The sequence below is a fragment of the Neolamprologus multifasciatus genome, chromosome 2 (assembly GCF_963576455.1).
Source record: "Neolamprologus multifasciatus chromosome 2, fNeoMul1.2, whole genome shotgun sequence".
Lineage (NCBI taxonomy): Eukaryota > Metazoa > Chordata > Actinopteri > Cichliformes > Cichlidae > Neolamprologus > Neolamprologus multifasciatus.
Window position 1 is genome coordinate 25491423 of NC_140440.1, and position 14215 is coordinate 25505637.

Consider the following 14215-nt stretch of genomic DNA (forward strand, 5'->3'; position numbering starts at 1 on the left):
TACCCAGTAACACTTCAACGAGTTACCAATACAACTCAGACACAATGAATTTGTCTTGAAAGGTGCTATATAAATAAAACTGTACTTTTATTTACTTTCTTTACTCACTTTTTATGTTATTGCAATAACACTTTTTACACTGTTTTTAACACAAAAGAATTATCCTCATTCAAAAGTCATGTAAGAACCTCATTAGCTTACGGAATGTTGATGTTATTTAAAAATTCATACAAAAACATGACCTCATTCAAAAATGTCATGTGACAACCTCATTGGCTTATGGAATTCTGATGTCACAGGCTTCTAGGGCTTTGATCCTTTGAAGCTTTGATTTTAGTCCGTTATTTGCAGCACTTGTGTTAGCAGCATTCAAACGTTCACCAGTAAAGCATTTTCAAACATTTGGATCCTTTTCGTACTCACGGTATACAGACTGCAACATGTCTCAGAAAGAGCAAGAAAGACAAGAAGCTGACCCCAGCTCTATTCCATGGTATGAGTCCCTAGACCCTTATATCAGCTCTCTTCCTTGGGATGAACAGGTAGAATTAGAGGAAACGCGATTGGAAGAAATGGAGAATGAAAATCTCATGAACAGAGAAAAGATTAAGATCCTGACAGAAGAAAACGAGAGAAAGAGCGCTGAATTAGAAAAATTATCCTACCAGCTTCAGGAAAGGGAAGGAATCATTGAGGAGAAACAATGTGCTCTCCAAGATAAGAAGAATCACGAGCTCCAAGAAAAGCTTGATGAAGCTCTGGAAAAAATTAAAGATCTGCTCCAAAAGGAGAAAAAAGAGAGCATTAAAGGGGATAAAATGCTCAAGAAAAATCAGGAGCTCCAAGAAAAGCTTGATGGAGCTCTGGAAAAAATTAAAGATCTGCTCCAAAAGGAGAAAAAAGAGAGCATTAAAGGGGATAAAATGCTCAAGAAAAATCAAGAGCTCCAAGAGAAGCTTGATGGAGCTCTGGAAAAAAATAAAGATCTGCTCCAAAAGGAGAAAAAAGAGAGCATAAAACAGGAAAACATGGTCAAGAAGAATCAGGAGCTCCAAGAGAAGCTTGACGATGCTCTGGAAAAACTGAAAGAAATTCACCAAGAAGAGAAGCAACAGTCCACACAGCAGAGAGACATGCAGAGCAAACTCCAAGCCATGGAGGAAAAGTACAAAGCGCTGCAGGTGAAACATGATAAAACTCTGCACAAAAGTCAACAGTTGCTTCAAGACAAGAAGCAAATGGAAATGAAACAGAAAGAAATGGACTCCAAGCTTGACGAGATGGAGGAAAAACACAGATTGCTCCAAATCAAGCTTGAGAAAACAGTGCACAGAAATAAAGAAATCATTCAAGAGAGAGAGCAACAAGAAATTCTCGAGAAAGAAACAGACTCCGAGCTTGAAGTCTTGGAGGAAAAACTGAAAATGATGCAAATAACTCTTGAGGAAACAGTGCTCAAAAATAAAGAGATGCTTCACGAGAAAGACCAAAAGAAAATACATCAGGAAGAAATGGATTGCAAGCTGAGGAACATCGAGAAACAAAATGAAGGCTTGCAAGTAATGCTTGATGAAGCTCTGGAGAGAAACAACGAGTTTCTTCACGAGAAAGACCAACAGAAAATACAACAGGAAGAAATGGATTGCAAGCTGAGGAACATCGAGAAACAAAATGAAGGCTTGCAAGTGATGCTTGATGAAGCTCTGGAGAGAAATAAGGAGATCCTCCAAGACAAGAAACAAGAGCGCGTAGAGCAGAGAGACCTGCAGAGCAAACTCCAAGCCATGGAGGAAAAATACAAAGCTCTGCAGGTGAAACATGATAAAACTCTGCACAAAAGTCAACAGTTGCTTCAAGACAAGAAGAAAATGGAAATGAAACAGAAGGAAATGGACTCCAAGCTTGACCAGATGGAGGAAAAACACAGATTGCTTCAAGTCAGGCTCGATAAAAAAGTGCACAGAAATAAAGAGTTCATTCAAGAGAGAGAGCAACAAGGAATGCTCGAGAAAGAAACGGACCGCAAGTTTGAAGTCTTGGAGAAAAAATGCAAAATGCTCCAAATAACTCTTGAGGAAACACTCCTCAAAAATAAAGAGATGCTTCACGAGAAAGACCAACAGAAAATACAACAGGAAGAAATGGATTGCAAGCTGAGGAACATCGAGAAACAAAATGAAGGCTTGCAAGTAATACTCGATGAAGCTCTGGAGAGAAATAAGGAGATCCACCAAGATAAGAAACAAGAGCCCGTAGAGCAGAGAGACATGCAGAGCAAACTCCAAGCCATGGAGGAAAAATACAAAGCTCTGCAGGTGAAGCATGACAAAACTCTGCACAAAAGTCAACAGTTGCTTCAAGACAAGAAGAAAATGGAAATGAAACAGAAGGAAATGGACTCCAAGCTTGACCAGATGGAGGAAAAACACAGATCGCTCAGGCTTGATAAAAAAGCGCACGGAAATAAAGAGCTGCTTCAAGAAAAAGACAAACAGAAAATACAACAGGAAGCAGAAAAACTTAATCTCCAGAGGAAAAATCAAGCACTCCAAGAATTGTATAACGAAACAAAGTACAAAACAACTGTACTGGAAGGAGAAAAGAAGAAACTGGAAAATCAATGCTCAGTGATGCAGAGTAGCATCAATGAGATGCTGAGAAAAACCACCGAACTTGAGGAACTTTCTAAGACCTTGAAGCACAAAAACACTGAAATCCAGGCGCAAAAGCAAGAACAACAAAAAACACATAAAGACCTGCAGGATAGACTTCAAAAAATCCAGAAGAGAAACCAGCAGCTGGAAGACATGCACACAGATGTGCACAATGCAAAGCGAATAGAGGAGGCAACAGTTAAAGAACTGAAAGACAAGCTTAAAGAAAAACAAGAACAATTAGAAGACATGGTGAACAGATGCAACAAACTTGAGAAAGCAAACGCAGAAACAGATAGAGACAGGTTTTAAAGACTAGAAATGAAAACATGTGAGTCCTGTCTTTAAATAAAAATATATAATTCCCTATATTCCTATCTATTCCAAACAACGGTAATAAGTAACAAAGTTTCAAATTTGTCTTTCACTTTGACTCTTAATTTACTAACCATGAACAAGAGTTCAGAGGTCAAATGTGGCACGATACCTTAAATCTTTCTATGATACTTTCTGTATGTGGACCAGAGATGGGCAACACCGCATAGTCTGATTTCTTTTTTCAAGTAACGAGTAAAGTAAAAGATTACTATTGCAAAAAAGATCATCAGATTACTGTTACTTCCCGTAAGCAGGCTACATTACTGTGTTACTAATCCTCGTCATTTTCTTCGTGAGAGTGTCTCATGACAATGACGTACGAGCGTGCGACGTCCGTGGCAGCAACAGACGTGTGTAGATCAACAAAGGATAATATGGAGTGCAGGAGAGAGTACGACCATGCAGGGTTTAAAGCTCACTTTGAGTTTGATTCCGTAAAAAGTGACAAAAACATTGAAAACATACAGTAGTGAAGTTCTTAGCTCCCTGTTTTAGCTCTGCCGTCCGCTGCTGTAACCCTGCCTGAGAGGCACATCGTCACCAACTCATGATTTATCAGCATAGCTGGACTAACAATAACCTAAGCCCAGTCCCACCTGCAGGGCTGTAGCCTCCTCTCTCAGAGTCATGGTTTCAGCAGTGAGAGCATCAATGAGCCTCTGCTGCTCTTTCAGCTCCTCCTCCAGTTTTCTCCTCTCCTGTGCCTCCTTCATCTTCCCTCTAACACATTACAGGCAGACAGTGATTTAAACACATATAGCAGACTGCAAATATTTGCATCAAAGCAAACCTGCGCTAAAATTTAAAAACTGATTCCATTTATTTACAAATGTGAAGACCCCTGAAAAAGATAAGAACTGTGCTTCAGCATATTTACATGAGACTTTCAGCATTAGTGATGCTAAATCAGTAATAGTAACAAACATTTTACAGATCAAGCATTTCTAAAATGTGCTTTTGCTGCTATCTAAAGATTTCAAACTTGGAATTCATGTCTCCTTGCATCCCCATCAATGACATGACTTTTTAAATAAAACCAACATTTAATAAGAAATGAGTGTATCCTATATCCTATAAGCTAAAAGATGCAGTGACAATGGTAACACAGTCTTATTTTTTTTTTATGTGAGTAAAGCCTGCATGGATTATCTTTAGTTTGAATAATAATTTCCAAAAGCTTGTGTGACAAAACCTTTTTTGATATCCGGCAGTACCTTTTTAAGGATGTGCACCAAACGTCCCAGTGTAGAGACCAAGGCCAAAGAAAATCCAGTGTGGCTTTGTGTCCTGTGCTTTTTGGGACTCTGTGCAGATGTTGGCGCTGTAACAGGGCTCAGTGCAACCAAATCCAGCTCCACCTGACCCAACATGGCCTGCAGCAGGCCCAGACTGGACTGATCCCCGCTGAGAGAGGCAACAGGGGAGCCGTCCAGCTCTGAACCCTGGGAAACACACTTCCTGGCTCTGCTGGTGTGATTACCGATCCAGTCTGTTCAGCTCATCTTCAAACAGAGTATTTCATTTTGGAGAAAATCCATCCCTTGCAGATATTACCTGACTTGCTCTGAGGCGGATCAGGATTAAGAACCTGAGAAACCAGGACTGATGTTTCCTCTCTGAACAGCCACGGTGGCATTGAGAGCTGAAATGACATTAGATAAGTGTTTATGTTCACCTCTAATGCCAGATATATAATAAACGATTTCAAAGAAAGTTCACATCAGCTGTGTTTTTTAAGCCGTTTCTTCTGCAAACCACTTTGCAACCAACCTTCTTTTTCAATTTGCCAATTACTTCTATGTGGACGCTGGGTTTGGAACTACAGTGCTGGGAATCCTTGATTTGAACATTTTAAGGTTCAGGTATTTAATATGTAACTGTAGTTAGATTTGTTCTCAGGAATTGAAGAAACAACAGAAAACAAAAAAGTACAGCAAAAAATACTGACAACAAAACTTAACACTAATTTTGGCCATCATATAATCCACAAATGTGACTTTTTAAATCTTGTCGTTTTTACAGTTTGGGACCAGAAACCTTTGTCCGGGAGGAAGAAAACGATTCACACTGTGTGAAGGATCATCAAGAAAAATTAAACCAGCTGACCGCTGTAACCGTCTGGTTTACAGAAAATTTCAGCTGTGGTTCTCCAATCAGCCTTTTAGACCACTTAACAATCTGAGAGGGTTTCTGCTCTTTTCAGATAACTATCCAAACCACAACACCAAGGAAAAGGACAAAACAGATTCATTAAAAGCACGGTGAAATAAAACCATCATGGTTTTATCAACGTGGAAACAAAAAAGCCTTCTTAAACACAGGAGCCGCTGGAGCCCCTTTCTGCACACAGCTTTAGTGTTTGCTTTGAAATTCAGCTTTGAATCAAAAGGGAGATATTTATAACACTGAACACTTTCCACATTTTGACTGCACACTCCTAAGTTAGAGGCAGGGTAACGATGCTGTAAAGCATGGCCCGCTTTACCTAAATAAATAAAGAGGGCCACAATTAGTAACCGACACATAGTGTTGTATTAAATGAAACTCAGTAAGAAATTGTCTGGAAATTGCCTCCCCCTGCAGGCCATAACAAAAACTTCACTATCATGGGACCACCTTCTTGCTCCTTTCTTAACCTCAGGCTATCCATGTTTGCACATGGAAGTGTGGGATATCCCAGAACACAGATGGATTAATAATTTTCTTTGACCAAAGGTCTCCTGCCTATATGATAAACTGGTAATGGTCAATCTCCAAAAGTTAATTCTGTTCATCTGGACGTAGCGTTTTCAGTGGGAGAAACGCTTCGTCACTCATCCGTCTTAGCTGACTGCAGGTTTCCCCAAAAGATGGTAATGGTCAGGTTTTGCTTTCCCCTCCAGCACTCAGGAGAAGATACAGGAGTGTAACAGTATGATAATTTGGCTCAGTGATAAAACACCCAGGACTTAATTACCTGCAGCGCAAACACAGCACAGGTTGAGAATAAATGAACGATGTGACATATTTTCAGTGCCTACCAAACAAACCTGAGCGCTGCATTGCGATGAGGTGTGCAAGCCAGCAGGTGCAGGTGGAGTGGCTAATTTCGGAACAAACAGTGATGGAGCTTCTCCTTCGCACTTCACACAGACACATTTACTCTGCTGGAGAATATTCAGGCAGAGCAGGATGTGCTGCCACTTTTTAAAACATAATTTGCTCGACGAGAGTTCTGTTGAGCAAACACGCAGCTCATTTAAACACAGCTGAATTATCCTGATGTTTCAGCCCTCTGCTGGGGTCCAATTGAAGGTAATAAATTAGAAAACATTCTCTTCAGTGTCCGCTGTTCTCACTTTATGGCTATTAAACATCACAAATAGTTTAATTATATTTGTTTCCTAAATGCCTACTCACTTCTACAGAATTTATTATCACCACACTGTGAGACCTGGATTTGATAAATATGGGAAGGACCTCAGGTTTTATGAATGTAGTGTACCAAATGCCTACTACCTGAAATCTAAATCTTTGGCTGTGTCTGTCCTTCCAGTGTTCTCCTTGCTTCAGTCAGAAGTTAGAGCACACATCACCGGCTTCTGCTGTCCAAATTTGTTTGGTTGTGTGCCGGTTTTTCACAGAGGGGCCAGCGTCAGTGCATCACTACATGCTGCATTTCGGTTTGCTGGCTAGTAGCAGCAGCAGCTACGCTCAGATGATCAAGCTAAATTTCTGACACTGTCACAGTTTTATTCCACACCACACACTGTGATGCAGGACCAGGACTGAATTATAGGAACTGAGGTGAGATGACAAAGCTTTGAGAGCAGCTCCATGAAAATATAAATATATCAGTGTTATCCTTCAGCCTCTTAGTAGCTGCACATATAGAATAAATTTCAAAATCCTGCATCACCTCAGTCTCAAGTGACAAGACTTGGCATCAGACCTCGAGGTCAAGGTCACGAAGATGCAAACTTTTCGAGACTTGTACTAGATGTATCTATGGTATCAATTTGAAAATACAACATTGTATTTGCAAACCTGGGCGTCCATAGCATGCAGGCAGGTGGCAAGGTCAAGGTGGGATCCTTGACCTTTAAAAGGAAGCAGGAAACAAACAGAAGATAACTGACTGAAGATGAGCTCGAGCATGATCACAGACAGTGAAGCACAGAAGACAGAAGCACGTGAAGGGATATAAATCTGTCTAATTAAGAAGCAGAAACCACTGTGAGTCTATTTCAACCTCGTTAGTTTAATATTAAAGCGACAGCAGGTGCAAAATTACAAAACTCTGAAGCAGAGAATGGCTTGGCAGACCGTTGTTCTCTCCTGACGGATTTTTGTCTACCTCTGATTTTCTTTGTGTCCATCCCACCAATTCCGGTGGTCTTGTGCAAATGCCAGTTCAATAAAGGGAGAAATTTCAGAGATGAATTCTTCTGCGTCTCTTTCCGTTATACGTGTGATGTCTTATCCTTCATATTTTGTTCTGACATGTGTTTGTAAGCCACCATGGCATTTTCTGGCCACACACTGAGTTTGTTTCCTCAATTTGGCTCTTATCAAACTTACAAGGGGATAAAACTAAACTGAGACTAAAGTTACACTGAAACAACAATGCTTCTCTTTACTCTGTGTTGCCTCTGAAGTATAAAACCCAGTGGGAAACATAATCAGGTTTGTCTGCAACAAACCAGCATCACTCAGCGTGAAACTAAAGGTGACTGTCTTAAAAACAAGAACCAGATTTCTTTTGCTTTCCAGGAGTTCTGTTATCCTCGCTTATTGTGGATGCAAAGACCTGATACAGTTGTTTGTAAGACAACACATTTATGGTTATTCCTGACATACAAAGTGTGCAACAGACACATTACATAGTTATCTATGATGTGCATAAATGAGGAAAAGGACAGAATTTCTTCTGAATTTCCACTTTCATTGATTTCCACCTGTGATGTTTCATTTCCCAGCATTTTCACATGGCACAGTTTAACAAACCCATAATACGATCATATAAACTGCAATATTGAATAAAACAAGGAGTCAAACAGAAAAACAAAACAAACCAAAAATGGTTTTAAATCCTGATTTGTATCAGCTACCTGTTAACCTATATTAGTTCCTTTCAGATTAATCAAAGTTTCCTTTAGTTGTTCTTCTAACTCTCTGATCAATACAATCGATAGAACTCCACTCCGTTCTATTGATTAAATTTAACCTGATTCAGTCCACCCAATGCTTTCACTCACTGTATGCGCAAACTGTCTAGTTATGATACCCAGTAACACTTCAACGAGTTACCAATACAACTCAGACACAATGAATTTGTCTTGAAAGGTGCTATATAAATAAAACTGTACTTTTATTTACTTTCTTTACTCACTTTTTATGTTATTGCAATAACACTTTTTACACTGTTTTTAACACAAAGAATTATCCTCATTCAAAAGTCATGTAAGAACCTCATTAGCTTACGGAATGTGATGTTATTTAAAAATTCATACAAAAACATGACCTCATTCAAAAATGTCATGTGACACCTCATTGGCTTATGGAATTCTGATGTCACAGGCTTCTAGGGCTTTGATCCTTTGAAGCTTTGATTTTAGTCCGTTATTTGCAGCACTTGTGTTAGCAGCATTCAAACGTTCACCAGTAAAGCATTTTCAAACATTTGGATCCTTTTCGTACTCACGGTATACAGACTGCAACATGTCTCAGAAAGAGCAAGAAAGACAAGAAGCTGACCCCAGCTCTATTCCATGGTATGAGTCCCTAGACCCTTATATCAGCTCTCTTCCTTGGGATGAACAGGTAGAATTAGAGGAAACACGATTGGAAGAAATGGAGAATGAAAATCTCATGAACAGAGAAAAGATTAAGATCCTGACAGAAGAAAACGAGAGAAAGAGCGCTGAATTAGAAAAATTATCCTACCAGCTTCAGGAAAGGGAAGGAATCATTGAGGAGAAACAATGTGCTCTCCAAGATAAGAAGAATCACGAGCTCCAAGAAAGCTTGATGAAGCTCTGGAAAAAATTAAAGATCTGCTCCAAAAGGAGAAAAAAGAGAGCATTAAAGGGGATAAAATGCTCAAGAAAAATCAGGAGCTCCAAGAAAAGCTTGATGGAGCTCTGGAAAAAATTAAAGATCTGCTCCAAAAGGAGAAAAAAGAGAGCATTAAAGGGGATAAAATGCTCAAGAAAAATCAAGGGCTCCAAGAAAAGCTTGATGGAGCTCTGGAAAAAAATAAAGATCTGCTCCCAAAAGGAGAAAAAAGGAGAGCATAAAACAGGAAAACATGGTCAAGAAGAATCAGGAGCTCCAAGAGAAGCTTGACGATGCTCTGGAAAAACTGAAAGAAATTCACCAAGAAGAGAAGCAACAGTCCACACAGCAGAGAGACATGCAGAGCAAACTCCAAGCCATGGAGGAAAAGTACAAAGCGCTGCAGGTGAAACATGATAAAACTCTGCACAAAAGTCAACAGTTGCTTCAAGACAAGAAGCAAATGGAAATGAAACAGAAAGAAATGGACTCCAAGCTTGACGAGATGGAGGAAAAACACAGATTGCTCCAAATCAAGCTTGAGAAAACAGTGCACAGAAATAAAGAAATCATTCAAGAGAGAGAGCAACAAGAAATTCTCGAGAAAGAAACAGACTCCGAGCTTGAAGTCTTGGAGGAAAAAACTGAAAATGATGCAAATAACTCTTGAGGAAACAGTGCTCAAAAATAAAGAGATGCTTCACGAGAAAGACCAAAAGAAAATACATCAGGAAGAAATGGATTGCAAGCTGAGGAACATCGAGAAACAAAATGAAGGCTTGCAAGTGATGCTTGATGAAGCTCTGGAGAGAAACAACGAGTTTCTTCACGAGAAAGACCAACAGAAAATACAACAGGAAGAAATGGATTGCAAGCTGAGGAACATCGAGAAACAAAATGAAGGCTTGCAAGTGATGCTTGATGAAGCTCTGGAGAGAAATAAGGAGATCCTCCAAGACAAGAAACAAGAGCCCGTAGAGCAGAGAGACCTGCAGAGCAAACTCCAAGCCATGGAGGAAAAATACAAAGCTCTGCAGGTGAAACATGATAAAACTCTGCACAAAAGTCAACAGTTGCTTCAAGACAAGAAGAAAATGGAAATGAAACAGAAGGAAATGGACTCCAAGCTTGACCAGATGGAGGAAAAACACAGATTGCTTCAAGTCAGGCTCGATAAAAAAGTGCACAGAAATAAAGAGTTCATTCAAGAGAGAGAGCAACAAGGAATGCTCGAGAAAGAAACGGACCGCAAGTTTGAAGTCTTGGAGGAAAAATGCAAAATGCTCCAAATAACTCTTGAGGAAACACTCCTCAAAAATAAAGAGATGCTTCACGAGAAAGACCAACAGAAAATACAACAGGAAGAAATGGATTGCAAGCTGAGGAACATCGAGAAACAAAATGAAGGCTTGCAAGTAATACTCGATGAAGCTCTGGAGAGAAATAAGGAGATCCACCAAGATAAGAAACAAGAGCCCGTAGAGCAGAGAGACATGCAGAGCAAACTCCAAGCCATGGAGGAAAAAATACAAAGCTCTGCAGGTGAAGCATGACAAAACTCTGCACAAAAGTCAACAGTTGCTTCAAGACAAGAAGAAAATGGAAATGAAACAGAAGGAAATGGACTCCAAGCTTGACCAGATGGAGGAAAAACACAGATCGCTCCAAATCAGGCTTGATAAAAAAGCGCACGGAAATAAAGAGCTGCTTCAAGAAAAAGACCAACAGAAAATACAACAGGAAGCAGAAAAACTTAATCTCCAGAGGAAAAATCAAGCACTCCAAGAATTGTATAACGAAACAAAGTACAAAACAACTGTACTGGAAGGAAAAAGAAGAAACTGGAAAATCAATGCTCAGTGATGCAGAGTAGCATCAATGAGATGCTGAGAAAAACCACCGAACTTGAGGAACTTTCTAAGACCTTGAAGCACAAAAACACTGAAATCCAGGCGCAAAAGCAAGAACAACAAAAAACACATAAAGACCTGCAGGATAGACTTCAAAAAATCCAGAAGAGAAACCAAGCAGCTGGAAGACATGCACACAGATGTGCACAATGCAAAGCGAATAGAGGAGGCAACAGTAAAGAACTGAAAGACAAGCTTAAAGAAAAACAAGAACAATTAGAAGACATGGTGAACAGATGCAACAAACTTGAGAAAGCAAACGCAGAAACAATCGATGAGCTGAAAACCCTCATCATTGAGAAAAAAGTGCTCGTGGAAGAGTATCTGAAAATGAAGAAAAAACGCTTCCACTGGTTCTGGAGGAGGGGCACTGCTGCTTCTCACCTGATGTTACCTCGTCTTCCTCCACCTCTATTCCATCTTCATTTCCCCCCTTCCCCTTCCCCTCCCTCCTTTTTCCTTTTCCCCCCCCGACCAGTCCCGGCAGTTGACTGACCCCTCCTGAGCCTGGTTCTGCCATAGGTTTCTCTTTTAGGTTTGGTTCACTTTAAAAGGAGTTTTTCCTATCCACTGTCGCCTGGTGCTTGCTCAGAGGGGATTGTTGGGGTTTTCTCTCCTCTCTCTCTTTCCTTCTTTCTATCCCCCCTTTTCCCCCCTTCTGCCTTTTCCTTTACCCAATAAACACAATTGCCCACATTTTACATGTGTTTGAAAAATGTCTTCATTCAAACAATAATTCATCTTAGGTATAAAAACAAGAAATAGGTAATAGCTGCATGTGTGTTTGTGTGTGTGCATAATATACATACTTGTTTCCCAGAAAGAATGAATACTAGATGGATAGAGACAGGTTTTAAAGACTAGAAATGAAAACATGTGAGTCCTGTCTTTAAATAAAAATATATAATTCCCTATATTCCTATCTATTCCAAACAACGGTAATAAGTAACAAAGTTTCAAATTTGTCTTTCACTTTGACTCTTAATTTACTAACCATGAACAAGAGTTCAGAGGTCAAATGTGCACGATACCTTAAATCTTTCTATGATACTTTCTGTATGTGGACCAGAGATGGGCAACACCGCATAGTCTGATTTCTTTTTTCAAGTAACGAGTAAAGTAAAAGATTACTATTGCAAAAAAGATCATCAGATTACTGTTACTTTCCCGTAAGCAGGCTACATTACTGTGTTACTAATCCTCGTCATTTTCTTCGTGAGAGTGTCTCATGACAATGACGTACGAGCGTGCGACGTCCGTGGCAGCAACAGACGTGTGTAGATCAACAAAGGATAATATGGAGTGCAGGAGAGAGTACGACCATGCAGGGTTTAAAGCTCACTTTGAGTTTGATTCCGTAAAAAGTGACAAAAACATTGAAAACATACAGTAGTGAAGTTCTTAGCTCCCTGTTTTAGCTCTGCCGTCCGCTGCTGTAACCCTGCCTGAGAGGCACATCGTCACCAACTCATGATTTATCAGCATAGCTGGACTAACAATAACCTAAGCCCAGTCCCACCTGCAGGGCTGTAGCCTCCTCTCTCAGAGTCATGGTTTCAGCAGTGAGAGCATCAATGAGCCTCTGCTGCTCTTTCAGCTCCTCCTCCAGTTTTCTCCTCTCCTGTGCCTCCTTCATCTTCCCTCTAACACATTACAGGCAGACAGTGATTTAAACACATATAGCAGACTGCAAATATTTGCATCAAAGCAAACCTGCGCTAAAATTTAAAACTGATTCTATTTATTTACAAATGTGAAGACCCCTGAAAAAGATAAGAACTGTGCTTCAGCATATTTACATGAGACTTTCAGCATTAGTGATGCTAAATCAGTATAGTAACAAACATTTTACAGATCAAGCATTTCTAAAATGTGCTTTTGCTGCTATCTAAAGATTTCAAACTTGGAATTCATGTCTCCTTGCATCCCCATCAATGACATGAACTTTTTAAATAAAACCAACATTTAATAAGAAATGAGTGTATCCTATATCCTATAAGCTAAAAGATGCAGTGACAATGGTAACACAGTCTTATTTTTTGTTTATGTGAGTAAAGCCTGCATGGATTATCTTTAGTTTGAATAATAATTTCCAAAAGCTTGTGTGACAAAACCTTTTTTGATATCCGGCAGTAACCTTTTTAAGGATGTGCACCAAACGTCCCAGTGTAGAGACCAAGGCCAAGAAAATCCAGTGTGGCTTTGTGTCCTGTGCTTTTTGGGACTCTGTGCAGATGTTGGTGCTGTAACAGGGCTCAGTGCAACCAAATCCAGCTCCACCTGACCCAACATGGCCTGCAGCAGGCCCAGACTGGACTGATCCCCGCTGAGAGAGGCAACAGGGGAGCCGTCCAGCTCTGAACCCTGGGAAACACACTTCCTGGCTCTGCTGGTGTGATTACCGATCCAGTCTGTTCAGCTCATCTTCAAACAGAGTATTTCATTTGGAGAAAATCCATCCCTTGCAGATATTACCTGACTTGCTCTGAGGCGGATCAGGATTAAGAACCTGAGAAACCAGGACTGATGTTTCCTCTCTGAACAGCCACGGTGGCATTGAGAGCTGAAATGACATTAGATAAGTGTTTTATGTTCACCTCTAATGCCAGAATATATAATAAACGATTTCAAAGAAAGTTCACATCAGCTGTGTTTTTTAAGCCGTTTCTTCTGCAAACCACTTTGCAACCAACCTTCTTTTTCAATTTGCCAATTACTTCTATGTGGACGCTGGGTTTGGAACTACAGTGCTGGGAATCCTTGATTTGAACATTTTAAGGTTCAGGTATTTAATATGTAACTGTAGTTAGATTTGTTCTCAGGAATTGAAGAAACACAGAAAAACATAAAAGTACAGCAAAAAAATACTGACAACAAAACTTAACACTAATTTTGGCCATCATATAATCCACAAATGTGACTTTTAAATCTTGTCGTTTTTACAGTTTGGGACCAGAAACCTTTGTCCGGGAGGAAGAAAACGATTCACACTGTGTGAAGGATCATCAAGAAAAATTAAACCAGCTGACCGCTGTAACTGTCTGGTTTACAGAAATTTCAGCTGTGGTTCTCCAATCAGCCTTTAGACCACTTAACAATCTGAGAGGGTTTCTGCTCTTTTCAGATAACTATCCAAACCACAACACCAAGGAAAAGGACAAAACAGATTCATTAAAAGCACGGTGAAATAAAACCATCATGGTTTTATCAACGTGGAAACAAAAAAGCCTTCTTAAA

General features: G+C 39.9%; 2 protein-coding genes across 3 annotated transcripts; one reads left to right on the forward strand and one right to left on the reverse strand.

Moving 5' to 3' along the window:
* The first annotated feature begins 301 nt into the window (after positions 1–301).
* Positions 302–3226, forward strand: LOC146524462 (uncharacterized). Its single transcript, XM_085175254.1, has one exon. It carries the CDS (start codon positions 441–443, stop codon positions 2964–2966), a length of 2526 nt encoding a protein of 841 aa, XP_085031380.1. The 5' UTR covers positions 302–440; the 3' UTR covers positions 2967–3226.
* An 81-nt stretch (positions 3227–3307) lies between these two features.
* Positions 3308–12698, reverse strand: LOC146524463 (spindle and centriole-associated protein 1-like). 2 transcript variants are annotated; one of them, XM_085175156.1, is made up of 4 exons: positions 12498–12698; positions 4587–4674; positions 3629–4521; positions 3308–3554 (listed from the first exon to the last, which is right to left on the reverse strand). In XM_085175156.1, exons 1-3 carry the CDS (start codon positions 12612–12614, stop codon positions 4184–4186), a joined length of 543 nt encoding a protein of 180 aa, XP_085031282.1. In that variant the 5' UTR covers positions 12615–12698; the 3' UTR covers positions 3308–3554; positions 3629–4183. The 2 variants fall into 2 exon arrangements, 1 of the variants encoding a protein (XP_085031282.1); XR_014876499.1 differs by lacking the exons at positions 3308–3554; positions 3629–4521; positions 4587–4674 and adding an exon at positions 12007–12423.
* Between the last annotated feature and the right edge of the window lie 1517 nt (positions 12699–14215).